This window comes from Podarcis tiliguerta, assembly GCF_965153285.1.
Source record: "Podarcis tiliguerta genome assembly, chromosome: 3".
NCBI lineage: Eukaryota > Metazoa > Chordata > Lepidosauria > Squamata > Lacertidae > Podarcis > Podarcis tiliguerta.
The window spans coordinates 73046106-73074065 of record NC_139536.1 but is presented as its reverse complement, the minus strand read 5'-3'; the positions used below and the strand labels follow the sequence as shown (position 1 = coordinate 73074065).

The 27960-nt window shown below is 40.9% G+C and overlaps 1 protein-coding gene across 2 annotated transcripts in view; it reads right to left on the bottom strand.

Moving 5' to 3' along the window:
- Window positions 1-27960, bottom strand: part of ASCC3 (activating signal cointegrator 1 complex subunit 3) — a 199323-nt gene that overhangs the window by 80669 nt on the left and 90694 nt on the right. For both annotated transcript variants that reach the window (XM_083433415.1, XM_083433414.1), the window contains exons 14-17: window positions 23156-23290; window positions 11731-11922; window positions 11174-11398; window positions 1637-1756 (exon numbers count right to left, since the gene is read on the bottom strand). In XM_083433415.1, the coding sequence (XP_083289541.1) occupies window positions 1637-1756; window positions 11174-11398; window positions 11731-11922; window positions 23156-23290 (672 nt within the window). The remainder of the gene's footprint in view (window positions 1-1636; window positions 1757-11173; window positions 11399-11730; window positions 11923-23155; window positions 23291-27960) is intronic.

The window sequence follows — 27960 nt, the reverse complement described above, 5'->3', positions numbered from 1 at the left end:
TCAGCCATAACAAGGAGAAAAAGCCTAGCTTTGACCTAAGTGTGGTCAAATGATACCTTGTGTGACAAAAAGTTGTACCTGACAAACTATCCAGTCACTGCTCGTAGCTATGATGTTGCAATTCTCTTCCAAGAAAAATGGGTATTTTTTTAATTGAAAAAGGATTCTACCAAATAATTATCATCATCACTTTGTCCTACTGAACAAGAAGTTTTCTCAAGCAATGTGGGATGCCACCAATTATCTTTTTGTAACCAAGGTAGACAAATATTATTATCCTTCTATGAGTAGCGGCAGGGCTGGATTTAGGTTTGATGAGGCCCTAAGCTACTGAAAGTATATGTCTAGCTGTCCTTTGTCAACAACATATTGTCACTGATTTTTGTGTTGAATATATGCTGTTTGGTAATTTATGGACCTAATAGGTATCTAAAGCCGTTTGCACGTAACAAAATATGTATTTTATCAAAATAATTGTTGAACTGAAATACAATTAAGAAGAAGTATATTAAGAAAAAGGTAAAGCACCCCTGACAGTTAAATCCAGTCACAGACAACTCTAGGGTTGCTCATCTCACTTTACAGGCTGAGGGAGTCGACATTTGTCTGCAGAGTTTTTCCGTGTCATGTGGCTAGCATGACTAAGCTGCTCCTTGCGAAACCAGAGCAGCGAACGGAAACGCCGTTTACCTTCCTGCCGGAGTGGTACCTATTTATCTACTTGCACTGGCGTGCTTTCGAACTGCTAGGTTGGCAGGAGCTGGGACTGAACAACGGGAGCTCACCCCATCGTGGGGATTCGAACCGCTGACCTGATCGGCAAGCCCAAGAGGCTCGGTGGTTTAGACCACAGCGCCACCCACATATTTTTTATCTTATATTTTGGAAATGTACATCCAGTTTTTTTCTCCCTTTAAATTTTTTGGGGGCCCCCAAGAGAGTGGGGCCCTAAGCTATAGCTTGTTTAGCTTATATGTAAATCCAGCACTGAGTAGCAGTGCTGATCATAAGATTACCTACTGAGTTCAGTCAACAGCCTTGAATACTTAGGGTTTATTCTCTTAACCACTAGACCAGCACTCACTCTCAGATTCTGAGTGTTAAACTGAAAGGGCTAGGGGTTATCCAACAGCTGGTGTGCCAGGCAACCACACATCCTGGTAGCTGCAGAAGCTCACATTGAACCCCTTTCTCATAACAATGAATGTGTGGGTGCCAAGGGGCATCAGCGGGTGCTTAGCCATGACGCTCGTGCATTCATGAACGCACAAGGGGGTTCCCGTGAACATTTCCACATTTAGTTTGCAAAGCTTATATTTAGCACCGAAATACTGAGAGAGATTGCTGTACGAAACCAGGTCTGAATAGGCCACCTTCACATACGATGTGTGCTCATTTGACTGTATTCTGTGTGTTCTGCCTGACTGTTCAAAACTTTATCTATCAGGATGACTCAGGAAAAATAATTCAAGTTGCTTTCCTTTTTACATTTTGTTCAATGGAGTATTTTCCATGTTTTAAAGCACTTAGAGGAGTTGCTGACGTCAGGAAAAGCAGCACTGGCAAATATTTAATCTCCCATCAGGAAAGGATTATGGAACCAGAAAGCAGGTTAGTTTTTTCATGCATTTTCTACCTGATAAGCCTTGTGACTGATGCCATATACTAATGGGTTTGCTCTCATCCGTACATAAAGGTAAGTGTAACTTATCCACTTTACTGCTTCCTCGACATTTGTCACTGTTCCGAGAGCAATCTGCAAGTAGGAAGAAATAAAATTAAATTTACATGTTAAGAGCTGAAATTGATATAAAGGCAACCATAAATTCTATGAGCAGGAAATGAGGAATGAAATATTCCCAAGCTGACAAATTAAGGGGCTTCATTTAAAAGAAATTTTAAAAAATGCACCAAGATTTATTTCACTATTTATTTATTTGAAGTATTCCCATCCTATGGCTTTTTCTTGAAATCAGAGGCCCTGATAGAAAGTTTCTCCACAATATCAGTTCTTTCATAGTAGGAGTGTCATATTCTGCCAACAAACTTAGAACGCGGTACACTTGGAAAACCAGATTATGCATTTCAACATTACTGTGATGCTTTATGGAAAATGTTTGCTCAAGTGTCCTGGGCATCAACAGGATATTGAGTTGCATCCAGTTTTTATCCTTCACTCACAGAAGGCTTTTTACTTTCGTGGAGAAATTCATGAACAGAAGAGAGAAGGCAATATCTTCTGATTCTCATTTCCCTCTATGGCTTCCCATCATGCAAATGTGCTAAAGGAAGCTGGAAAACTCACTGGTACAATACGGGTGGTTATAATCTTGCTTTCTGTATATTGGTCTGGGTTTAGACGTTCCATTCCATAAACAGTAGGAGCTTCAATTCATGGGAGCAGAGTTCTACTCACCAAATGATCCCTTTCAAATGAAACTTTGGATCCTACTGCATCCCATCATCATTTTGGGCGTTAACATTTTTGTACAATTCCAAGTGGGGAATACTCTTCTATTTAGTCATATGTATTTAAGTGGGAATGCATGTCAAGGTTAACAGATGCATACACAAACACCGAAGTGATGCCACTGAATTTGTATACAATTTTATTTTAAAAAATACATTTCAATTATTTTACAGCTATATCCTCCTTTCTCTTGAACTGCACATCTAGCTAAAGGGGCTGTTTTTAAAAGGGCAATGGCAGAATGGAAACTACCACGACAAGACAATGACATGTCACCCCATATAGCTAGAATATATTGTAATATGGACTCTGCAAGCTGACTCATACAACACAAATGCTGAAATGTGATTGAGACGTATAGATAGGCCCTAAATGCACACAATGTCATCAAACTATATTAAGCGCTATGTAAAAACCAGCACCAAAACTACACCCATTTACTTGGCCAATTCCAAAGCACCAGATTATATGGAATCACTGTAAAAAAAAAAGTTCATAAAATAAATTCTGAAATTCCACACTTCCATTGATATTCACTTAGAAATTAGTCTCACTGATTTATATGGAAACTAGTTGCGAGCAAGTGAATTTATATTGGCAAACCTTGCATCCCCCACAAAGCACATTACTTGAAAATAAGTACTACCAACTCATTCCCCAAGAGTCTAACCATCGTAATCCAATTCCCCTCTCCAAAATTACCCGATAAAACATTTCCATTTGTTCTAAGATCCCAAGCTTCTATCTTATCATAAACAAAGCCTTCTCCTAACCGAGCCCCACAACCTGTGTCAGGATGACATGAAGCTGTTGAAAGCATCTTTAATACAAAATTCTCCAACTGCATTAATAGCACCAGATTTTGTTTGAGCCAAATTGTATCTCTCTGCTATCATGGACATTTAAAGTCAAATAAAGGTTATTTTGATATCTGAATGGGGCCGCATAAAGGTTAAAAATGCAGATCTACACTAAATGAGTGCATCTCCATCCAAACGAGAGGAAAAAAGGTACTGAGCCACAGGCATATCACACAATTTGTTACCTAAACTAATGTATGCATTTGATTTCTGCCCATGATTCAGTGAAGTACTTGCTTGTTCTATTTTGAAAGAGGAGTGAAGGCATTTCATCCTATTACACAACATCATTATTGCTCCTGGAAATGTTAAGTTTTGGACTATTGAAACTATAGCACTCCTTTCAGAAAAGGTAAAAATGTGCTCTTTCTCAATATGTTCTCCCCCTGCCCTGCTATGATAGCGATATTGGCCTTGCAAAAATTTACCCCTCTGAACCAAAATGCTGCTATTAAAAATAGATAGCAAACAGGCAAATATGCAAAACAGCCCTAAAAAAATCCTCACTGTGGAGTTGCACTCGTTAAACATCAACAGGGCTACTACAGAACGAATGGATTAAAGGCTGCAGCCATGAAGATGTTAAACTCTTTAATGTTATTATTATAGCCCTTATTGAACACAGATGGTGCTGCAGAACATAAACTACTTTTGAAGATTTGCTGCCACCTTGTGTCCACTTCAGTGCCCTGTCGGCTTTTCTTTTTATAGAGAAAAAGGAGAGCTGAGCTGAAACCATCTATTTTGTGCCACTGCTGTTTTTTAAACACCTCCCATTTCAAGGGGGCAGAGAAAAATATACTGTAAGTATCATATATCTTTTTTGTTCAGGCCATGTGCAAAGGCCCCAGGGAACTGTGGACACACAGACCTTGAAAGCCCCAGAACTCCCGGGATACAAGGGAGCAGAGAAAACCATTATCCTTGCATGATCACACCTGGGGCAGGTTCCAGACATGAGCTGCCACTTAGGCAAAATCTCTTTGCATACTGTACTCTCCAATATATTTCCTCAGCAGGCACATTCTGACCTCTGCCATCAGTCAGGAATCCATGCACCACGGGGGGCAGAGGAGGGCCGGCTGCACCTCCACTTCTCAGGAAGAACATAATGGCAAGGGGGACACAAATCTGCCCCTTTCCATTGGCCAAGGAATGGACAATTACAGGAGTTTGTTTCCCGACACCTTGCCAAAAGAACACTCTGCTCCAATGTCCCATTGCCCTCGAGCTGCAGAAGGGGTGGGAGGGAGGAAAGCAACACTCGGGTTCCATCCATTGGCCAAGAGAACAAGGACCACCAACTGGTACCCAAGGAAGACCACCAGAAAGGAAACTGGATTCAAATGGCTGTAGTTCACCATATACTCTAGGCGTTTGGCCTTTGGCCAAAAAGGCTCAAGAGTGGTTTACAACAATCTGTTCCGACTTTGTTTTGGCCTTGAAGAAGAACTGATCTCAACCTTTCCTCTCCACATTCTGCCCCTTATGTGTCTTGTTCTCTTTGTTTGTAAGCCTGGGCCTGTTCCTTTCCTCTTTTTGAAAACTCATGAAAACGGCTGTGGGACAGAACAATTGTCTGAAGTGGCATAAAAATATAGTAAATAGATACGATGGATATGTAGAAAAGAGGGGCTCTCCCTAGACTCCAGTTCCAAGTATGAAAGCTGCCATAGGCATTGCTATACAAGTACAGCTTCCCCTCTCCCCAAATCTTGGAAGGTATCTCTGAGCTGAGCCCTATGGCAGAACCTTAAAAAAAAATCCTTTCGGAGGTGTTGGTATACAGGACTTGGACACAGAGAGAAACACTTCATTTTGCGCATTTGTTTGGTAGCTTGGCAAACATGCAAATTTTGACACTCAACGTTGCCACCCCACCCACAAGAAAATGAGTTCTAAGACACGGCTTGGAAATGCTTTTGATTTCTGTGAATGATTCGTAACTACATAACAAAGAACATTTTAACATAACAGCTTTGTTGGTTTATTTTCTCCAGAAACTTGACTCCTAAAAAAAGCAAAAAAGCATTGTATTGCCTGCTTGATAAGGAAAACCTACAGTAGCAGGTAGAATTCTGCATTGTTTTTTCTCTTTGCAAAGCTGAATTGATTTTGTTTGTAGGTAGGCAGGCAGGCAAAGAAGTAACTGTTTAGAACCAACATATGCTAGAGTAGATAACAAAACAACTGCTATGTCCAACTGCCATTAAAAACTGTACACATAGATTAGCTCATTTTCAGAAACATAGACTACAATCAGTTAAAATCACTAGGAATGCTGTCCCTAGAGAAAATAATTATTCATTTATTACGTTTATAATTCTATTATTTAAAAAAACGATCCGAGAGATTGTAATGTGGATTAGTTTTGTTTCCATGCCCTTTTCCCTCTCAAACCAACCATACTTGTGCAGATCATCAGTAAATGTACATCATTACAAATGACCTTGTCCAAGATAAGCGTAGAGGACACTGTAATGAAAGGAAGATCTACACAGAAAGATGTAAAACACTTTTAATGAACTATATCCCTGCACAAAAGTTACTGGGTAGCTGAAGTATTGAACACTTTAATTAAATCAAAATTTGCAAGGGGGGGGGAATCTGGTGTGTGCAGAAGATAGAACATTTGCCTTTGAACTGGCACAGCATGAATTCTTTTCTCAAGTGCTTCAACAGCATAGGCATCCCAGAGTGCTTGTTTTGGAACTGCTACTATATTCTGAATGGCCATCTATTTGCCACAACACCCACCCCACACCCCCAACAGCTCAATATATTTTATGTCCTGCCTGAGCAACCTTCAATTTACTTGTTATTTTTAAAGCAACATTTCTGAACTTATTTGCCATACTGAACAGTGGGAGACATGCTTCATAGTACAGTGGTACCTCGGGTTAAGTACTTAATTTGTCCCGGAGGTCTGTTCTTAACCTGAAACTGTTCTTAACCTGAAGCACCACTTTAGCTAATGGGGCCTCCTGTTGCCGCACAGCTGGAACACAATTTCTGTTCTCATCCTGAAGCAAAGTTCTTAACCTGAAGCACTATTTCTGGGTTAGCGGAGTCTGTAACCTGAAGCGTATGTAACCCGAGGTACCACTGTATTTTAAGTCCTTAACAAAAGCACTATTTCAGATACTTCCAGAGGCCTGTTCCTCTCCCCTTTTCTCTCTCTCTATATATTACCCCATCATGTCACAGACCATGTTACATACATCTTGGCATCAATCCTGAGCGCTGTGCATACTGATACTTCCCCTCACTTTTCAGAATATGTTTAAGGATGCCAGGTGTTGCACTACTGTACCGCAGCAGGCTATTTATATGAAGCCAAGGCAAGGTTCTCTCATGTCCCACCTTGGAATACCCTCCCCACCCATCGCCTCCCTAGTCACACACCCTCTCTCTGGGTCATACCCCTCATCAGCCCTGTCCTTGAACTCTGATGATGCCTTTTGCTTGTCTGCATAAAGGTCAGAGACTTGTATGTGAGCATGCATACAAACTAGCCTACTTATAAAATGTACACTCTGACACTGGCACGTGCCCCCACAAGGCTGCCCAGCAGGGAATGTGCCCCGCAGGCTGCAAAAGGTTCCCCACCCCTCTCCCTTAGAGCACCCAGCAGCTCACAATCCGCCAGATTCCCTTGCAGAGCTTAGGTGCCTAGGCCAAAGATTGAGAGGCTTCTCTAAAGTGAGGTGCTGGGGGAGTGTTTTTCGGTTTGAGTTCAATCATGTGCCGCTTCTTTTGAACATTTGAAGACTCACTTTTCCAAGCTAAGTATTGGAAATGTATGAGCATATCAAACAGAGAATAACAGCTTTTGCTTGGTCTTTTAATAACATGTATCATTAATATAATCCGTAACACCTACAGCTTACTCTACTAAAGAATCTTATTTTTGAGTGATGGTGCTTATGGAGTCAAAATGGCACCACACACACACACACACACACACACACACGGTGCCAGAAGGCTTTGGGGAATTCCAAGGTATGCAGAACTAAAAAACATATTTAGAAAAAATCCACTATGGGAAACCACATGTTAAGAACTGAGCATGCTTAGCAGCCATGGAAGGCTGACTGACTATTCCAGGGAGGGGTTATAAAATTGAGCGGGAGGGAAGACAGAATGAAGTATTGTGGAGGAGGGTATGGCTGGCTGGCTGGAGTAAACAAACAGGAGTACTCCAGAAGGGTCGACATTTTGTTGCAGGTTCTCATTGTTCTATTTCTAGTTTTCAGGCTGCACATGCCATTGCTTATGCAGTCAAAATCCCTAATGTGAGCCACCAGCCATGATGTAAAAGAGAGACGTTACCAGAGATACCAACAATCTTAAATCCATCTTGATTTCTGATTAAATTTCTAAATCACCACAACAATTTACAGCGATTTTATCTAACTCATTTTTCCTGTTTTGTTTTGTGTTTTTTTAAAACAGTGCATAGGGGGTGGGCAGTCTCTGTGTTAAAAAGCTATTCTTACCACTCAAAAGAAAACAAACCATTTCTGCTGGGGCGTACCTGCTTATTTTGTGAACAAAGGTTTCACAAAACGATCTTTTGGGTCTCTCTATAAGAAGCAGGCTACCTCATAACGAGTGATGTCTTCCACCTGAGGTTGACCACAAATACAATGCCTGTCTGCGTGTGGGACCTTCCTGTAGCAGCCATCTAAGACTGCAGCGGGCTTAACTCGGAAATGCAGTTCAGTAAAGGCATTTCTTATGGAAACTGGTGAGAGTTTGGTCAGATAACTATCTCTAGAATACTCTGTTCTCAAAAGTAGATACAAAGGGAAAATCTGGTGTTTCCAATTAGTTGGAGGTCCCTTTTGGATTCTATCCAGAAGACCCAACACCTTAGAACATTCCACATTACAACACTGTGTTGCATGTCCGACTTGCCCCTTATTTTGAAAGCCTTTCCTTGTTTTAACCCTAAATTGGCCTTTAACAACCAAGTGTCTTCCCACTGGGACTGATAAGAATGCAGCAGTTTTAATTATGAGCCACTGAAGCATGGCCTTAAACCCAGATTAGTGCAAGTGGAAGGCAGTTTACACACTTACACACACACACACACACACACACACACACACACAGGATTTCTGATGTCCACTGACGTATGTCATTGTTCCAACTGTGGCAACCCCCACAGCCACATTAAATACCATTCTGGAGGCTTTCCAGTAGCTTTCGGGGAAGTGCAGGGTATTCCAACAGGTAGAGAATGGATGCAACATCTCTTTGTGTAATTTCAACAGAACTGAACATAGAGAAGCAGGTGGTACTAATTGCTCTCTGCGTTACTTTTGCTTTTTCAAGCACCTTTAAACAGAAAAGCTGGTAACCTTATTAGGATTTCTCCTGATGACTCCAAAGCCTTTTCCCTCTGATTATAGCAAAAGCTAGTTAAGCAAGAATGGAAGATATTTATAAGATCATCTGAACTGAAAGAGATAAATGACTGAGTTACAATCAAGAGAAACGAAAGACTTTTGTAATTGGCCTGACTTACAATTGATTTTCTGTAATCAAGCAAGTACCGATCTTTCCTGGCTTGTCATGTCAGCAGGAAAAGTCATGTCCAGTGTTCCAGAGTACATAAAAAATGATGGTTTCATGGCCCTGTCAGTGCTTCACACTTTTGCTTTTCAGCATTTTCAGTTACACCAGCTGAGATGCATTGCTATTTTCACTAACATAAGTTTATTAGAAATCATTAACACACTTCAACATTGACCCTCAGTTGTCGGAAACTGGCACAGTTCCTGACCATTGAAGATTAATTTTATGCTTACTGTGCACTAGATCTTTTAAAGCATAATTAAACTTTTACGAAAACGAAATTGCATTTTGGGGTGGCCAAAGAAAAATGAGTGTTCTAACTTTCTTTCTGCTTTTTTCTGATATGGAAGCTAGATTGCCTCCTGTGGTCAATGTTCAAAGCAGTACGAGGCAGTACATGCATGCCCATTGTCAAAATAGAGAGCAAAACAAAGGTCAGGACCAGCAGAGCAGTCCTTCACTTCCTTGTCTCTATTGTTGCCTCAAGAATATGGCATTTCACTGGAAGATTTCGGGGGGTGGGGGTGGGAATAGGAGAGTGACTACATTTGGGGACCAGGCAAACATTTGTCGTCTCCCAGGCCTTTGGCTAATTAAAAAATCTATGGCATTTAAACCATGTGTCAGGTGGTGGCGGTGATTGCTTTTGATTGTTACTGTTGTATGTATTTTGTGTTTTTGTATTGTAAACCATCCTGTGATCCTCAGATGAAGGGTGGTATAAAAGTAAAGGTAAAGGGACCCCTGACCATTAGGTCCAGTCGTGCCCGACTCTGGGGTTGCAGTGCTCATCTCGCTTTATTGGCCGAGGGAGCCGGCATACAGCTTCCGGGTCATGTGGCCAGCATGACTAAGCTGCTTCTGGCGAACCAGAGCAGCTCACGGAAATGCCGTTTACCTTTCTGCCAGAGTGGTACCTATTTATCTACTTGCACTTTGACATGCTTTCGAACTGCTAGGTTGGCAGGAGCAGGGACTGAGCAATGGGAGCTCACCCCGTCACGGGGAATCGAACTGCCGACCTTCTGATCGGCAAGTCCTAGGCTCTGTGGTTTAACCCACAGCGTCCCCCGTGTCCCCGAAGGGTGGTATAGAAATCTAATAAATAATAACACATCTCAGAGGACAATTGGTATATCTATCATACAAGGTAATACCAGCTTGCTAAATTTTTTGAAGAGATGTAAACATAATAAATGCCCTGTTGGCACTCATTTTGTGGCCAACAGATGACCCTGGGAGGTCCACAAGCAGGGCATGAGGACAGTAACCATCTCCTTCTGTTGCTCCCCTGAGATGGGTATTAAGAGTCCTGCTGCTTCTCATCCTGGAAGTATTATATAATAATCATGACTAGCAGACACTGATGGCCTTTATCCTTTTCGTTTTTTAAAAAGGCATTTGTTCTCACCCACAATTGTTTCAGATCTGAATCAACAGCACTGTGATGGGTACCTGTGTGAATCTGCACACTATGCCAACATAATCCCGACAAATTAGAAGACTGCTACTACAGCTTCTAATATTAACTACTTCTTCTTGACCCAAGAAACACCACTCGCAGCATTCTCATAGTCTAAGAGACTATGGGAAGGAAGCCCTCTGCAGTAGCCCAAGAAGCATAGAAGTCCACACTTGTGCCAATCCTCCCTCCTCTGGCTCTTATAACTTGACAGAAAGGTACGTGTCAGAATCCTAAAAAGGGCACAGTTTAATGTGGAGCTTGGAAAATGAATTGGCCTATCCCCTAGTCCTTCCTCACAACCCATCAAACTTCACACAACTCACTTTTTTTGTTTTTACATTTGCATGTGCAGATTGAAATCCACTTGAGAAAGGTTTGTACTGTACAAGGAGAATAATCAGGAAAAGTATAATCCCTTCTGGTAATATGTAATTATCTCTTTTTTGGGCCAACCTCTTACACACAACATGTTGCAGTAAGAAGAGCCATTAAATCTTCTGATGTGTTGAGCAGCTTTTAAAAGTGCTTGAGAGCTGTTAAACCAGACTTGGTCTTATTCATAAAAATGGCTAACCACATTTTTAAAAAATTCAGTATTCTTGATTTAGACTCTACAGAGCACTGCTACATTTGCAAAATATGTTACCCAGTGTCACTACGCAAACCCTGGAAACTATTTAGTGAAGCTGTATAATTTAGGAATATAAACAGTACTGAATTTTCTCACATTTTACTCGTATTGGTTTCAAAAGGGTCGTATGTATTAGCTACGCAGAATCGCTTAAGAAAACGTACCTCTGCATTCAAGTTGTCTGCCAGACTTTCAAGAAACTGGCTCTCAATGGGATTCTGCTGAGTAAGCAGGGTCAGGTAATGGCTGAGTTTGTCATGTGTTGTAATAATGACGCCTTCTCCAAATTTGTCAAACTGAGGTCGTCCAGCTCGACCAAATATCTGCATGACATCTAAAATTCCAAGGTCAACAAAGGAGCCTCTTTTTGCAGCATAGATCTGTGTTCCCTGGTTGACGAAAAGTTAATAAAAATTAACATAAACACACACGAGTCTAATCCAGATGAGCTGAAGACCAAAATTAGGCAAATACAGCAGGATTTCAGGAATGTACTTAAACTAATCCTTCCATAATCTGTGATATATTTAAATCTTTACTATCCAACTAGATTCCCAAAGGGGAGAGACAGTTTTTTCAAGCGACCCCCCCCTCCAACATTACTAGATAATTAGCAGCATACCTTACCCCCACAAACCTACCCTTCCTTTTGCAAACAATGGTAAATATATGACACTTTATAGATTTTAATGGCTGATATGGAGAGAGGATATGCTCTTACCTTAATAATGACAGCATGAGCAGGAAGATTGACACCCCAAGCTAATGTAGCTGTACAAACCAAGACTTTTATATATCCACGAGAAAACAAGTTTTCCACCAAACTTCTGTCTTGCCGCAGCATTCCTGCATGATGAATACTGAATCCATCAGGAAACATTTCACGCATTTGCTTGTTTCTGGATCTTTGAACCTTTTCATGGACAAGTGAAAAAATAATATTTACATTAAAATACAATAATCCTGGCAATCCATACAAAATTGCTTCCAACAACATAACCACAGATAGGATGCAAATAAACTGCTCTTCTAACCACATTAGTGGTTTGTTATTGCTGTTACTGGAAATGGATATCATTCATACTGTTAGTTCTGTATCCCTAAACAGTAAGGTAAAAGGTAAAGGACCCGTGGATGTTTACGTCCAGTCAAAGGTGACCATGGGGTTGTGGTGCTCATCCTCGCTTTCAGGCCGAGGGAGCCGGCGTTTGCCCACAGACAGCTTTCCAGGTCATGTGGCCAGCATGAATAAACCCCTTCTGGTGCAACAGAACACCATGACAGAAGCCAGAGGGCACGGAATTGCTGTTTTCCTTCCGGCCGCAGTGGTACCTATTTACCTACTTGCACTGGTGCACTTTCGAACTGCTAGATTGGCAGAAGCTGGGACAGAGCAAAGGGTGCTCACCCCATCATGTGGATTTGAATCACTGACCTTCTGACTGGCAAACCCAAGAGGCTCAGTGGTTTAGACCACAGCGCCACCAGCGTCCTGTTCCCTAAACAGTACAGGCCATGAAGGCTAAATGGTGTAAGAGACAGTAAAGCACTGTTTAAGCCAAGTCACAGGGCAACTGGATGTTTTCTACTGTAGACCGCTCCGCAAAGAATTCCACCCTCACAGTCCAAATACGCATTTTGAGGCTCACTTCTTAATTTACTTCTTCTTAATATTTGGTTGACGTTAGCGCTGCTGGAGTGGCTCATTTTAGGTCAGACTCTTGTTATATACCTTCTTTCCTAGTAAGCTAGGAAAGTTGGATGTCATCCATAAATAATAAAGTCAAACTCAGAGCTGATTTACTGAAATCCGTGGATTTGATTTCAATGGGTGTACTCTGACAAACATTGGCTATCACGCTATGACTTTAATTTTCATCTTGTAAACCGTGTTGTGTGTCCACACACAAAATAATAAACCAAATCAAGTCAATGGAAGTAACTCTTACAAAATCATTCTGATTCAGAGGCCTGACATGTCTCAGACAGCAAAATCCTGCACAAATTGAAGGTTTTACAAAGAATATTGGGATTTCATAACATCCTTGCAGAAATGAGCTCATATTTGTGGGCCAGAAACTGAATTGCCAGATGGATGTATGCTCAAAGGGGCATTCTCGGGACTTCCTTGAGCAGCACAAGTAAAATACTCAGTGTAGAGGGGCAGTTAATAGGTTTCTAAATATGCACAGCTGCATATTTCAGTTGATGCATGTTTTGGAACAGAGGAATGGACATACAGATAGCATCCCAAAACAAAATTGTATTATTTGCCTTCCAAAAGATTGGGCTCTATTCAGATACTGAATAAATTTCAGTTACCAAATGATGTAGTTCATCTTCAAGAATGCTTCATGGTTAACTTCTGAAGAACTGATATATTACTAGGACACGAAACTGCTTCCTTTCCTGAGGTTGTGGGCAGTAAGAGGAAGCCCATTTTCCAGAACAAACATTTCATGTCTCCAGATTTCAAAGGCACATTAGAAAGGGGCTTCTGCTGAAGACCTTAACACAGCCAACCAAACATTACGTTCAATTTACAGCCTGGGCTCAATTCCTCACTTCCTTTTCAGTAGCTTGTAAAGTATGGATGCAGGACTACAAATTACATTTGAAGGCAAAGAAGAATAAATCGAGATTTCAAGAGTGCACACTCTCAGGATTTCCATTAAAAAACATAAAACTGGGAAGACTGCTAAAGTGGACTTTGCTTCTGTGGTAACAAAGATAAACCAACAAAACACATTCTGAAAAGACCTCCGAGTATAGGGAGGAATATAAATTCAATCAATCAATCAATCAATAAAATAAATTCAATGGTTGGTAACCAAGTCCCAACCTACATATTTCAGAGTTCTTTCAAAGGAAACTGATCCTCCAGCGGTTTGAACAATGCCTATTTAGCAACCTTGATTTAATGTTGTCCACAATGCAATAATCTTACTGGACTTTCACTATTATTGTGCATAACCTTTAGGATGAAATCACAATTAAAGGCATTTCTGATTATGTTTGTTCAAACTTATGAAAACCAGGAGATTATACAAAATTACTATAATAAAAATCTGTCACAAAGTTCAAACACTAAAGCGCATCTTCTGGGGAAGTCTACCAACATACACATCCTAAGCTGCCAACTTAAGTATCTCCTCAGGCCATAGAAATTTCAGGCAGTGAAAAGAAAAAAGGGCATGGTTGGTGTAAGAAACATAAAAGAGGATAATGATATGGGGTTCCTCACCTTTCCTGTCCATTCTCTCTCCTGCAGGTGCTCTCTTGCTCCTCGACATCAGCTCCCAACAAGGACAATTGTGACATTCTAGGCAATGGCAGATCACATTGCACCATTTCCAAGGAATAGTCGCTTCCAACTCTACAATTCTATGATTCTATGAGCTAGTGTAGCTAGAGTTGTTCATTGTTCCACAGTCCAAAAACAAATGACCCAAGATGGCTCATATGATGGTAGTCTCCTCCCCCCCAGTTGTTTTTCTTTAATGTTCTCATACAATCTTGCATGCAGAGAACAAAACAATGTCATAATGATGTATCTTCTCTCAAGCAGTAGCCAAGAGAGATTAATTTTACTATTGACACTTTCCCTCAAAATACCTTGCAAAGGAAAATGTGCAATCCTAGAGTGCTGTAGAGATGGTGCGTCACAGGGAAAACAGAACTCGTATATCAAAGGCAGCAACAATGCCATCTTAATGCAGAATACAATGAATATGCATACTCTACTTAGGGGTATCTAAATAATAAATACATTTTAAGCTGATGTACTTTGGATTAAGCTGCTTTTCTCAATTTACTTGAGTAGGATTAAACATATTTATCAGGTTATATCCATGCTGCCATTGCATTAGTAGAGGAGACTTTCAGTCATGCAATGGGACTTTCTCTTCCTCATTTCGCCCTGTGCACTCTCAATGGGTTGAGGGAATCTCCACAGCAGATTCTTGGGGTGAATGGGGGCAGGGCTTCAGGGGGGAGGAGAGGCTGGGTAAACCCTGTTTTGTGAACTGAAGTCTGTTCTGTTTACACAACAGCAGCATTAGACACAACCCATTGGGTGGGAGTTAGCCAATGAGTCCTGTCAGCAGACACCCTGCCCAAGGATGGCCACTTGCGCAATGTGGCTTTCCCCCTGTGCAGCCAGGAGAACCCTCAGAGCAGGGGAAGGCATGCCAAAATGCTTGCCCTGATGGAACAACCACTTTAGTGAGATGTTGAATTCCCCCCATTATGTTATTTATTGTGGGTTATATTCAGATTAGTGGAAGGAGACTCTGAAGCGTCTGCAGGAAGGAGGAGGGGAAGCGATTCCTCATTCTCCCTGCATCTCACAAACATCTGCTCAGAAGTTAGGAAAATGGTGCTGGAGGGCTGCAGAGGGAAGGGCGAACCCACAAAATTCCCCCCTTTTCATAGAATCATAGAGCTGGAAGGGGCACTAAGGGTCATCTAGTTCAACCCCCTGCAAAGCAAGAATCTCAACTAAAGCACCTGCTTAAAAACCTCCAAGGAAGGAGAGTCCACTACCTCCTGAGGGAGTCTGTTCCACTGTTGAATAGCTCTTACTATCAAAAGTTCATCCTGATGTTTATTCGGAATCTCCTTTCTTGTAACTCGAATCCATTGGTTGGTTCCTAGCCTCTGGAGCAGGAGAAAACAAGCTCGCTCCATCCTCCATATGACAGCCCTTTAGATATTTGAAGACGCCTATCATATCTCCTCTCCTCCTCTTCTGCTAGATCTCAAACCATTTTGTAGAGAGAACTGCAAGGATGAATCTTATTCTATATTTATAACCAGTATTTCCTACGGTGACTTACCTTACAGGGCAGCTACGAGGAAAAAATGAGGTGGAGTAATGTATCTCAGTTCATATAAAGTAGTTACAAAATAAGTTATAAATACGTCCTTCATAATATGCAACCAGCTGCCAATATACATGACTATAGTTAGCTATCTAGTCATACTAGTAATCTATGAAATGAGTAACAGCAAATTTCATTATGCCAGCCTGAACAACTCTGTCATCCTATTTGCAGATGCCATACCCATAGCAATATTAAAAGGTAAAGGTAAAGGGACCCCTGACCATTAGGTCCAGTCGTGAACGACTCTGGGGTTGCGGCGCTCATCTCGCTTTATTGGCCGAGGGAGCCAGCGTACAGCTTCCTGGTCATGTGGCCACCATGACTAAGCAGCTTCTGGCGAACCATAGCAGCGCACAGAAACACCATTTACCTTCCTGCCGGAGCGGTACCTATTTATCTACTTGCAGTTTGACGTGCTTTCGAACTGCTAGGTTGGCAGGAGCTGGGACCGAGCAACGGGAGCTCCCCCTTTCACGGGGATTCGAACCACCGACCTTCTGATCGGCAAGTCCTAGGCTCTGTGGTTTAACCCACAGTGCCACCCGTGTTCTAATAGCAATATTAGGTGGGTTCAAAAATATGTAGTTATCTGCTTTTGAGGTGGCTATATCTTTCAAGAGAGTACATTTAAAACATTGACATCAGGAGACAGAGGCCAGCATCGTCCAGTGGATGGAACATTAGGTTTGGATCACTGATGGCAAGGTTCACAAGGCAGCCTCTGCCAGACTCAGATGCTCAGATATTACAGAGAAAAGTGACGAGGGGGGGGGGGGAGCTACTTGTGCTTTTGCTTTCCCAATTTTTACTGCACTTTGCAAAGCAAGATGTAAATGTGTCAGCTATAACTGAGATCTTACTAAGAAGGAGAGAGAGCAAGTCCCTGTGCTTCAGTTTTCTGTGCTTTCCCTCTTTTTCATTCAGCCTAAGATTTGTGGTCAACAAACTGGAAATGAGTTAAAATAGTTTACTCACAAGGCTGCTGTGCAGGGAAATGAGATTATAAACATCCCTTGCTAATTGAAACATTCTATGTAGAATGATAAACACAAACTGACCCCAAATAAATGTACTTCCAGGCAGGCTTACACAAGAAGTGGACAGGTGATTCTTACAGGACTATCCTACTCAGGTATACTCTGAAGTCCCACTGTGCTCACTTGGGCTCACTGCCTAGTAAGTGTATTTAGAATTGCAGTCTTAACGTACTACATTTTGATCTACTTTCCTGTAGAACAGAATGAGTGCTGGAGGATTGCATACATCCAGCCAGGTGCTTGTTAAATTCTTGCAAATATACAGCCAATTTAGGCACCTGACATTGTTGAAGCATAGAACTGGCACCAAAGAGACATTCATTAGTCCTCAATGGTGCTGTTTTGCAAGTTTCAGAGACAAACAGGTAATATACATAATCATTCAGTTGTTTTATACCATCAAGGCATATTTAACAGGGAAGTGTAAAAAGCAACTACACTACCTACAGGAAGGCATTATGTTATTTGGAACATCTGTTATCATTTATCACCATTGAGCATGTTTGAACACAATGGCCCAGGTTGGATGATCCTGGCTTAGTAACCAGAGATTCATAAGTGTTTTCTTCACACAAGCTGCTTTGTGTGAGCTGTGATTAAACCAGGAAGTCTTTAACCATAGTTTCCCATTTTGTCTGAACCAGCTTCAGTCTTTAAACCAACTTCAATGGTTAAGATCCTGTCTTGTTCTGATGCTGGTGAGGATAGTTTCTCTGTTCAAGCAACTTATGGTTAATTAGAGACTTCTTGGTTCGATGACCGCATAGGGAGGAATCAAGGGGCTGTGTGTGTGAGAAAGACTTCTGCAAATCTTCACTTAAGAAACCAATATATGATCATCTAAACACAGCCAATAACTGCAGAAAGTATTGACCTTGTTAAAATCATTCCATTTGTCACATTCCCCCTCTCACCAGCTTAAAGTAAGAATAGAGGAAAGGTTACTTTCAAAGTGCTGAGTGTAGAAAGTATATTGAAAAACATAATCAGAGTATAAACAAAGGTACTAATGCTTAAAAAAACAAGATATTAAAAGACAGCAGCAAACCAGATTATATTCTAAAAACACAATCAAATAAAAAATGTGCAACAACAAAAAAATCCACAAGGTGGCTCTCAATACTATATATATGTGTGTGTAAATATATATATAAAATCTCATACATTTTAGTGTTGCATTAAAATGTTTCTGTTCTGAAGAAAATTTTCAGTTTAAAACTGATTCAAAACTAAAATGCTGGTTTAAGGCATGTGACGTAGAAGTACATTTTTTAAAACATAGTCTTCCTCTCCCCCCCCCTGCCCCCTTTGCTTGGTGTGAACAGCTAACTCAAGGTTCAAATAACAGAAAAGTGGTTAGAAAATAAAAACATAGCAAACCTTTGTAAAGTTGCAGGTGGTACTTTATTTATAGATTGCTTCTTTTCAATCATCACACCAGCTCAACGACTTTGCTAAAAAACCAACTTTTGTGTTGGGATATTCACTTTTTGAAATATGGCAACAGGAGACTAGGGAGACTAGGGTTGGGAATCAATGAATGAGACCTGTCAGTGGAAGATCTGTGCAAGGACTTGTGGTTGTACAATAGGGGTTCTCGTCTTTCCTCCCCCCCGCCTCCCATGCCCCTGAAAGTGGCTTTGGTGTGGGGTCAAGAGAACTCCCGGAACAGCATGTAGGTGGAAGAGAGGGAAGCCAAAATGCCTTCACACAATGCTGACTTCCTCCCCAGGGTTCAAATCCCTACAAATGAAGCTCACTCAGTGACCTTGGGCCAGTCATCGTCTCTCAGCCTAGCTAACTCACAGGGTTGTTATATGAAGATAAAACAAACAGGGGAGAACAGCGTAGAAAACATTGAGCTCCTTGTTCCAGGCCCCTCATCCCTAGTCACTACTGAATTTACTAAAATGCAACTTGAAAGACTGTACAACAGCTGCCTGTGGTTTAGCATTATGTCCTAGGAATCTCTAGCCAAGAAATGTGTTTGTCTTTTAGTTACATCTTAGACACTTACAGCAACTCCCATGGTGCCCCGGATAAACACTTGCACATGCTTCTAGCCTCTAGGCATCTGTCCCAAAGTCTGTGCCCTGGGGAGCAGTTGCAATAACAGTGGGCCCTTGCCCTTCCACCAGCTTATGTACCCTCACCTGATGGGGTGCATGTACACAACCTGAGACTTCTCCTGTGCAGAAGGCATCACTGCTCTTCCCTCTTCAGGCCTGTCCTGGTTCTAGGAGACAGCAGGGAGGGAAGTGGTGGGGATTTAACTGACCCAACCCTTGCCTGAACAGCCTCTTCCCCCAACATGCCCATCTCTGTCTCTGAGGGCCCTGAGCATTCCTCTCCCCCTGCTGCCCTGGCTCCAGCCTCATGGCCAGTGACAAACCCCATAAATGGCTGCCCCCCCTCTCCTGGATCAATCCCCTGGCCTCCTGCCTCTGTCACACGCTTGGGCTCTGACACATTATGTCTGAAGCAGGCTTTCAACTCTGATTAGCTGTTTTTTCTATAAGCCACTGTTTTCCAGATCCTGTCTCTCTGTGTGTGCGTGTGTTCCTTCTCTGTCAACTATTTCCAGTTCTTAATGTTTCTGAAAGGGATTGACATCATCCATAATGCCTGAAAGCTTTAGTCGAGAATAAATTCCTGAGAGTAATTCTTAATTACTTACAGATGTCTGTTAATTCCTATGAGAGGTTTTATTTCAAAATTGAAAGGGCAGGTTGTCTCCTGTCAGGCTCTTTAAAAATCCACTGGCTCTTTATTTTGTCAAAATGTTATGCTACGTGGAATAGGAAGCTGCTGAAGTAAAATAGACTCTCTCTTCAATGTCATCTTTCTCAGCATGAGGACAAAAGTAATTTTGTTTCTAAAACTTGAACGAGTTTCATTATTGACCGGTATCCAAACAAATTACAGTTTGTTAATGATTCATGGTGTAGGTTATTCAGAGTGAAGGGGAAGATATGCCTACAGCTATCCACATCTATCCACACATGCATGTATGTGTACATACACACTACACTGTGGGTCTGCCTCTCTGCCATATGACTATTATGACAGAAGAGTTCATGTGCCCCAATTAAATCAGGGCGAAGTCAAGCCAACCATGTCCCGACAAAGCTGGGTTGCTCCTCTATTGGCAACCCATAAGACACAGAATTGAGGTTGGAAACGGAACTGTCCCAGGAACAGCAAACCCTATGACCTCCAATCATCTCTAACCACCAACCATATTAGCTGGGGCTGATGGGAGTTGCAGCCCCAAATATCTGGATGACACAATGTAGAGAACCGCAGACTATGGAACGCCCTCCCATCAGATGTCAAAGAGATAAACAAGTATCTGACATTTAGAAGACATCTGAAGGCAGTTTTTAATGACTGGTATTTTAATGTATTTTTAATCTTTGTTGGAAGCTGCCCAGAGTGGCTCGGGAAACCCAGCCAGATGTGCAGGGTCCAAATACAAAAATATTATTATTATTATTATTATTATTATTATTATTATTATTATTATTATTAACAACAACAACAACAATTATGTTATGTCTAATTATTATTGTTTGGTTACATATGTTTGAAGCTAGCAAATATCTGCTTTTAGCCCCCTTGCCCCCATTGCTATATTAAGAACAGAAAAATGGGAAAATATTGTAGAGCTGCACTCAAAGTTCCCATTGCTCATAATTTCATTTTTCGGATGGATGTGCTGGACAGTTCACAGCACAAGCCAACAATGAGGGAGGAGCAAAGGGCCCAAGGGTGCACATCAGCAGGTTGCTCTTTCACATTAAACCATAGTGTATTTTTGCTATGATGGATAATGTGATGCGCAAACCAGGCCATTTCCTCTTTTGAATACAAGGTGGATAAGAACACAAGTTCGTTTGGCCGCAGTGGGTCCCCCCACCAATCCCTAAACTTAATTCTACTGAGATATTATCTCATTTAATTATGCCAAAGATATTGCTATAGATGGGAATATGAACAGTGTTAATTAATAACACCTCTTATATCTCATTCTCCTACATTTATTAAACTCTTTTTTTCCATTTTATAAGTTCATCTGCAGAATTTTGTAATTACCTGCTTAGCAAGACGCAAAACAGATTAACTTATCTTTTACTGAAAAAGTATTATTGTTCTCAGGAGGCAAATAAGATAATCCTTTTTTTAAAAAAGTCATTTTCATTCAGAACATTTAAAAATATGTCTTCAGTAAAAGGAATTCGTTACAAGATTGCAACATGCTAAAATCAGAAGAGGAGGGAGGAAAAGCAGAAAAGGATGCTAACAGCAGAAAGCCTAGAAGGTATTTGGCAGCCAGTGCAGTTGGACCAGGATTGCTGTCATATGCTGAAACTGGTGAGCAACCTGGATGCTAAATTCTGAACCAGCTGAAGTTTCCAAATTGTCTTCAGATGCAGCCCCACGTATAACATGCTGCAGTAATATAACCTAGAGGTTACCAGAGCATAGTCATCAGAAGTTAGGCAATCTCTGCCCAGATAGGGGCGCAGCTGAGCCACCAGTCAAAGCTGATGGAAGTCGCTCCACATCACTGAGGCCACGTGCGGCTCAAGCCATAGAAATGGACCCAGAAGTACCCTCAAGCTGCATACCCAGAGTGGACTCCCTCCTTATTGGAGGTTTTTAAGCATATGTTGGATGTCCATCTGTCATTAATGCTTTAGTTGGGATTCCTGCATTGCAGTGGGTTGGACTAGATGAAGCTCAGTGTCCCTTCCAACTCTGAAGTTCTATGATTCTATGAAAGCTGCTGACATTTTAAGCAAGGTTATATCTGAAGCAAGCCTTTGATGTGCTCTGCTTCGGTTTTGTTATGATAAATGTTTTGCATAAATGAGCTGCAAACTACAAATGACTCTTTCCTGCAAACATCAGCAGATGAAAACATCTCTTTTGTTCGTGTGTCTCACAGGGCAGTGAAATAGCTCCATTAATTATCACTAATGAGAGAGCAACCTATGGGTTTTAGCAGCAAACTGTCACTTATGGAAAATAATATTAATGTTTTAGTAATGTGTAGTTGTTTCTTAACAGATGGATTTTAATTAGCATGACATGTCAAGGAGTACCAACAACAACAACAAAAGTGAACACACTTAAATCCCATGTTGAAATATTAGCAGACAGCACACATTCTTCCACCGTAAATTAACCATGGTTGAACTTTGCAGCCACAGCTGGAACCAGGGAGAAATACAGAAGTCAGTGGTAAGAGCTCAGTGAATAAGTAGAGCAGGTAAATTATTAGTAATGTTTACAGTTGGTTTGGCAAATGAAGTCAAGGATGCGGACCTTCACTTCTCCAGCTAGAGCCCATTTCCACAGTACTGGGGATGATAGTTAGATAAACGTAGGAAGACAAGTCTGTCAACTGACATGAGCATAAACTCAATATACACCTAAATGTACTCACAGAGCAACATCTACACTCTATTTAAGACCGCCTTAGAATGCCAATGATTCACTCTTGGTAAGCTACCATAACATTAGCATTGATTAACAGCCGCAGCTGCCACAATGTGAATGTGAAATACTATCAGAGATACAAAATGTTGTGAATGTTTTATCATATTCATATCACATCTCCCCACCCCCAAAGGACACTAGGAATCCTACAAACAGGGCCCACTTGACAGTATATTCATGGGTGTAGGTGTCATGTTGTTCTAGCTAAAAGATTGAGGTCTTTGAGAAGAATGCACACGGTGTTCCTTCTCAGTGCAAAATTAATCTCCTGGTAACTTAAAAATGGTGGCATGAGAAGGAACCAAGTTGAGGACAGCTCTCATATAGTCAAAATCTTGTGATGTTTCCAAGGTGGTGCAAGAGGGTTAAATGGTACATTGGCTCCCATGCTATGAGGCAACAGCAAAAGTATTATGGGTTACTGCTTACAATATGTTTTGACATACATCTGCCTTGCATAAATCATGAACACCACATTCATGTTTAAAGTACTGCTTTCATCAGAAAAAAACGTATTTGCAGCCCTAGAAGCAGACACAAGGTAAATGCAATGCTTGTGAAATTTAACCCTTAGAATGAATCAATGTGTTCAAACATAGAACCAAATGTTTACTCCATTAAAAAACAAAAGAAAAACACACCACGGTAAGCAGTAAAAACAGGAATGGACCTTGTTTTGGTAGAACATCAAAACCAATTAGCCATAGAAACCACTTACTTGTTTTTCTAGTTGCCCATAGTCAGGACCTTGGGTTGGCAAAAAGTAGCAAATGTGACCGTTATTTTTAGCTTTCTCACGAAGAGCCATTGCAGTTCTGACAGTAGCATTCCGTGCATGAACAAACACCATCACCTTGAAATAAAAGAGATTTTTTTTAAAAAAATATTGAGAATAGGAATTGGTTAATAATACTAGTGATTTAGGACTAAATTAAACAATAAAACACATAGAAGTCATTTTAATCAGGGTTAGTTAACCTCTGGCCCTCCAGAGATGGTTTGACTCAAATTCTCATCAGCCTTCGCTAGCATGGCCATCAATCAGGGAAGAAGGGAGATGGAGCCCAACAACCTTTAGAGGTCCACAGGTTATCCAGCCTGTTCTAATTCAGAGCAAACGAAGACAGTGGTACCTCGGGTTACATACGTTTCAGGTTACATACGCTTCAGGTTACAGACTCCGCTAACCCAGAAATAGTACCTCAGGTTAAGAACTTTGCTTCAGGATGAGAACAGAACTCGCGCGGCGGCGCAGCAGCAGCAGTAGGAGCCCCATTAGCTAAAGTGGTATCTCAGGTTAAGAACAGTTTCAGGTTAAGAACGGACCTCTAGAACGAATTGCCATATTTTTTTCTCTATAAGACTCACTGGAGAGAATGCAGGCTGCACAGTTATCCCAGAAGCCAGAACAGCAAGAGGGATTGCTGCTTTCACTGCGAAGCGATCCCTCTTGTTGTTCTGGCTTCTGAGATTCAGAATATTTTTTTTCTTGTTTTCCTCCTCCAAAAACTAGGTGCGTCTTATGGTCTGGTGCGAAAAATACGGGTACGTACGTAACCAGAGGTACCAGTGTAGATGGTATGTATACTAAATGAAAGCACATACACTTTCCCCCCTTTTCTTTTTCGCAGACTACAATTCAGTTTCAGAGCTCTAATTTAGGCTTAGTCCTCACAGGGAGCATATGAGGTCATACAAGTAGTGCCTGGACCACTTCGGACAGTGTATGAGTGCTCATAGACTTCAAGAACAAAAGATTATCACAGGTAGAAAACTGGCATTCCAGGGAAAATGATATTTTAACTGCAGTGTGTATACAAATGTGGGTGACCCAGAGTTTTAGCATTATGAGAGAGAAAAATGTATCCCTATTCCTTTTCCTAAAACGGTATATAGTTTTATAAACCCGCATTACGCTTCCGCTTAGTTATCTTTTCTGACTTGGATGGCAACAACTTTACTTACTTCAGGACTAAAACTTTTTAAAAAGGAAAGGAAAAGACCAGCTTCGATCCAAGACCACAATGCACAGTACTTTCAAAATATATCTTTTTATTTCAGTTTACTGAATGAGCATATAAAACAGAAAAACACTGCAGTTCTAAGCGGGTTAACTTAGCCTGTCCTAACTATGTCAAGAGATTTTTTTATTTTATTTCAGTGGCTAACCTCTATGCATTACATTATGCAAATAAGTTGGGAAAAGTAATTTGGAATAGAGAAAAGTGGTTCCACAGCTACAAGCTGTGTAATTAGATCTGTACTCTGAAGTTCAAAGCTAGTTCTGGTGTCTCAAGAGCTGAGAGCTTGTGTAGCTTTTCTTAGGGAAAAACTAAGCTTTTAAATGACAAAATATGCAAGCAAAGCACAAAGGAAATGTCTCCAGGTTAGCACTACAGAATTTTATGACTATCTGGGGGGGAGGGACTAACAATTCTTGCTGAAGACTTAAAAAAAAACACTACTGAAAGTGGTTTAAAGAAAGAAGGTGATACTTTCCTTGAACAGAGGTAGTTTTAGCAAAAAGAAATAAATCAAAAATATATTTCTTACTATGTTAAAAATGCAACAGTGGATTTAATTTCTACCAAATACAGCACCTTCTCCCTCATATTCTGCACTGGGTGGCAACAAACAAACAACTTGAGGCAGCTTCCCCCAATCTGGCGCTCTCATGAACTATAACTCTCATCGAACCCAGGACAATGTCCACACTGCTGGGAGTTGTAGTCCAACAAGTTGGTTAGATCATGGTGCCAATAATGCTATGGATGCAGGTTTGAACCCTGTATGGGGCAGCTGCATATTCTTGCATTGCAGGCAGTTGGACTAGATTATCCCCAGGGTCCCTTCCAACTCTACAGTTCTATGTGAAGTGAACACCTTTGAGACACACTTGTCACTGAACATTCCATTTTGGTAGCACTATTTCCTATTCAACCTCTTTGATGGGATGGCTGACCACCATTGTTAAGGCTACCAACAGATGTGGATATTCTCAAAACTTTTCCAAATGATCTCTGTGGCTAGAAAACCTAATCATTTTGTTGATCTCAGTCATTATCACCAAAGGCAGATTAAATGGTGACATTTTGAAGCTGACCAGTTTTGGCACAGATCCTTGTCCTGCCCAGTGGAGCAGGCAGTGGTAAAATCCTTCTTCCGTGATGCCACTGCAACTGACAGTTATCATCCTGTTAAGAATTTCAGTTTACGGTTAAACTAGTAAACCAGGGGAAAAGAAACATTTGGGGGTGGTGTGCTTTATCCAATTTTGATGCATGTTGACATCTGGTTTATAAATAAAAATGAATTCAGCTTGAAGTTGAACAAATACTCCGATTTTGATGAGCAGAAGGCTTCATCTCATGCCCTTTGATTATCTGTAATTAATATTGCTCATCAATAGAGAGGAACACTTAAAAACTAGAAGCCACTTCAAGCTGAGCCATGTTAGTTTTCCATGATTAAAGTTAGCTCTGATAAGCTGGGACTTTTGTTGTTTTCTTTGCTGGGCAAGATGAATCAATGCCTCCCAACAGGAACACTTGGTGGGGTATAAATAATAAAAAATAAAATTATTATTATTGTTTATTATTATTGTACACCAATGTGGCAAATCAGCATCATTCTCCCTTCCAGATGTTGTGGACTGCCATGTCCATCATCCCTGACTACTGGGCATGTTGGCTGGTGCGGATGAGAACTGCAAATCACAACATTTAGAGGGCACCATGCTGGCTATCCCTGCTGCACACTATTTTTCAAAGCCTCATTTCCCTGCAGGTTTCTGCTATTTTCCCAATGTACTTTTGGCACAGAATACACTCATGGTTGAATTATTTTGCTTAGGGTAGGCATGGACAACCATCCTACAGCAACGAGTGCTCTTTAGCAAAAAGTGTAGAAACTGTGAGCATTTATTTAATATTATTTAATATTAATATATTATATATTAATATATAATTTAATATTTCTTGAGCGGCTTGTCTCATTCTGATAAGGAGGTTGCAAAGGCAATTCATTTTTCCTCAAACGAGGATTTTGCTTGTCCATGGATTGTGGGAAGATTTACAGTTCAGTGCTATCAATATATCCAGCCTTAAAAAACTTCTTAAAACTTTTGCGTGCAAGTCAGTCAGTGGTGGCACACTGATGGTCTGCTACTTCCAATAACAACCAGCATCTTTTCCCCTTCCCTAGTTTGTGTGTATAAATAGGCAAACTACACTGGGATGACAAAATCGAAAAAAATTACATTTATCGCTTCAAGGATAAAGAAAAGGGAATGTCTTTGCTATATCTTTAGTAAAACAGAATTTTAAAGGACTTGATGTCTGCCTCTCCCTGACCTACTTACTGTTCTCTTCCATGGAATTACTCTCTTGCTAACAAATCTCTTCAGTGCTTGACATCAGCTTTGAACCCTGTTACATCTAATAGTCTCCATGGCCATTGCAGATGCTGAAAATCCTGTTAACCATCAACTTCTTCAATCCCCCTTTGGACTCTAAAAGTTTCCTAGGTTCACGTATACTTGACCACCAAAGCAAACGATTTCCATGATACTACCTAATTTAATTTCAGTTCTATAAAATGGCTAGCTGGTAACAAGCAAGTAAGACATCATTACTTTGTGCTTGGTACAAACTTTACATCTTGCCGTCTAGATTTACAGAGCTGCTCTTGCCCCTTCAACATCTGCTGAACCACAGCAAGTATTGCAACAAGCACTATTTTAGCCAGATGATACATCTATCTTGTTATTGGCAGATTCTCCTGCCGACTTCTAAGAGACAAATGATGAACACCTACAGATTTTGAAGCTTATTAGCAATATTGAGATCGGCTTTTTTCTGGCCAGCTGGGTTTAAAGTGCTATTCAGTCTTTATTTCCTCATTATGGTTTCCTAAATAAGATTACAGCCTAATCAGGAAAACTTTCAAGTATATCAGACCACACCATCACCGGTGATTTAGTTAAAACAACTTCTGACAAGATGCATGAAAGGGATAATGGTTGAAATGACTGCAAAGCATTTGTTTCCAGGATATATACTTCAATAGCCTTAAAGTTGGTATTTCAAATATGCAAGTCATATACTCCTCTAATTCTTCCAATGCAACTGGATGAAGGATTTTGCCAGCATTCATATTCAGTTTCCTTGAGTTTTGGCTTCTCATACTATCTGGACCATGGGTGGTTTATCTTGAAAATATGACCTCCTTTGAAGGAGAGACAGACCATGTAGTATTTCAGCTACTTTTGATACCATTAATCATGGTATCCTAGTGGACTATCTCTGTGGTTTGGGAGTTTGGTGGTTCCTATCCTATCTGCATGACCACCAGCAGAGAACTGGGGGACTACACGTCTACATCTTTTGGGGCGTTGCAATTGGGTATCCACATTGGGAACAATCATCAGGAAGTTTGCAACACTCAGATCTAGTTTTTTGTTTTATTTGAGTCTAAGAAAGGCCATACATAAGCTGAACCACTGTCTGGATGCAGGGGTGCAGT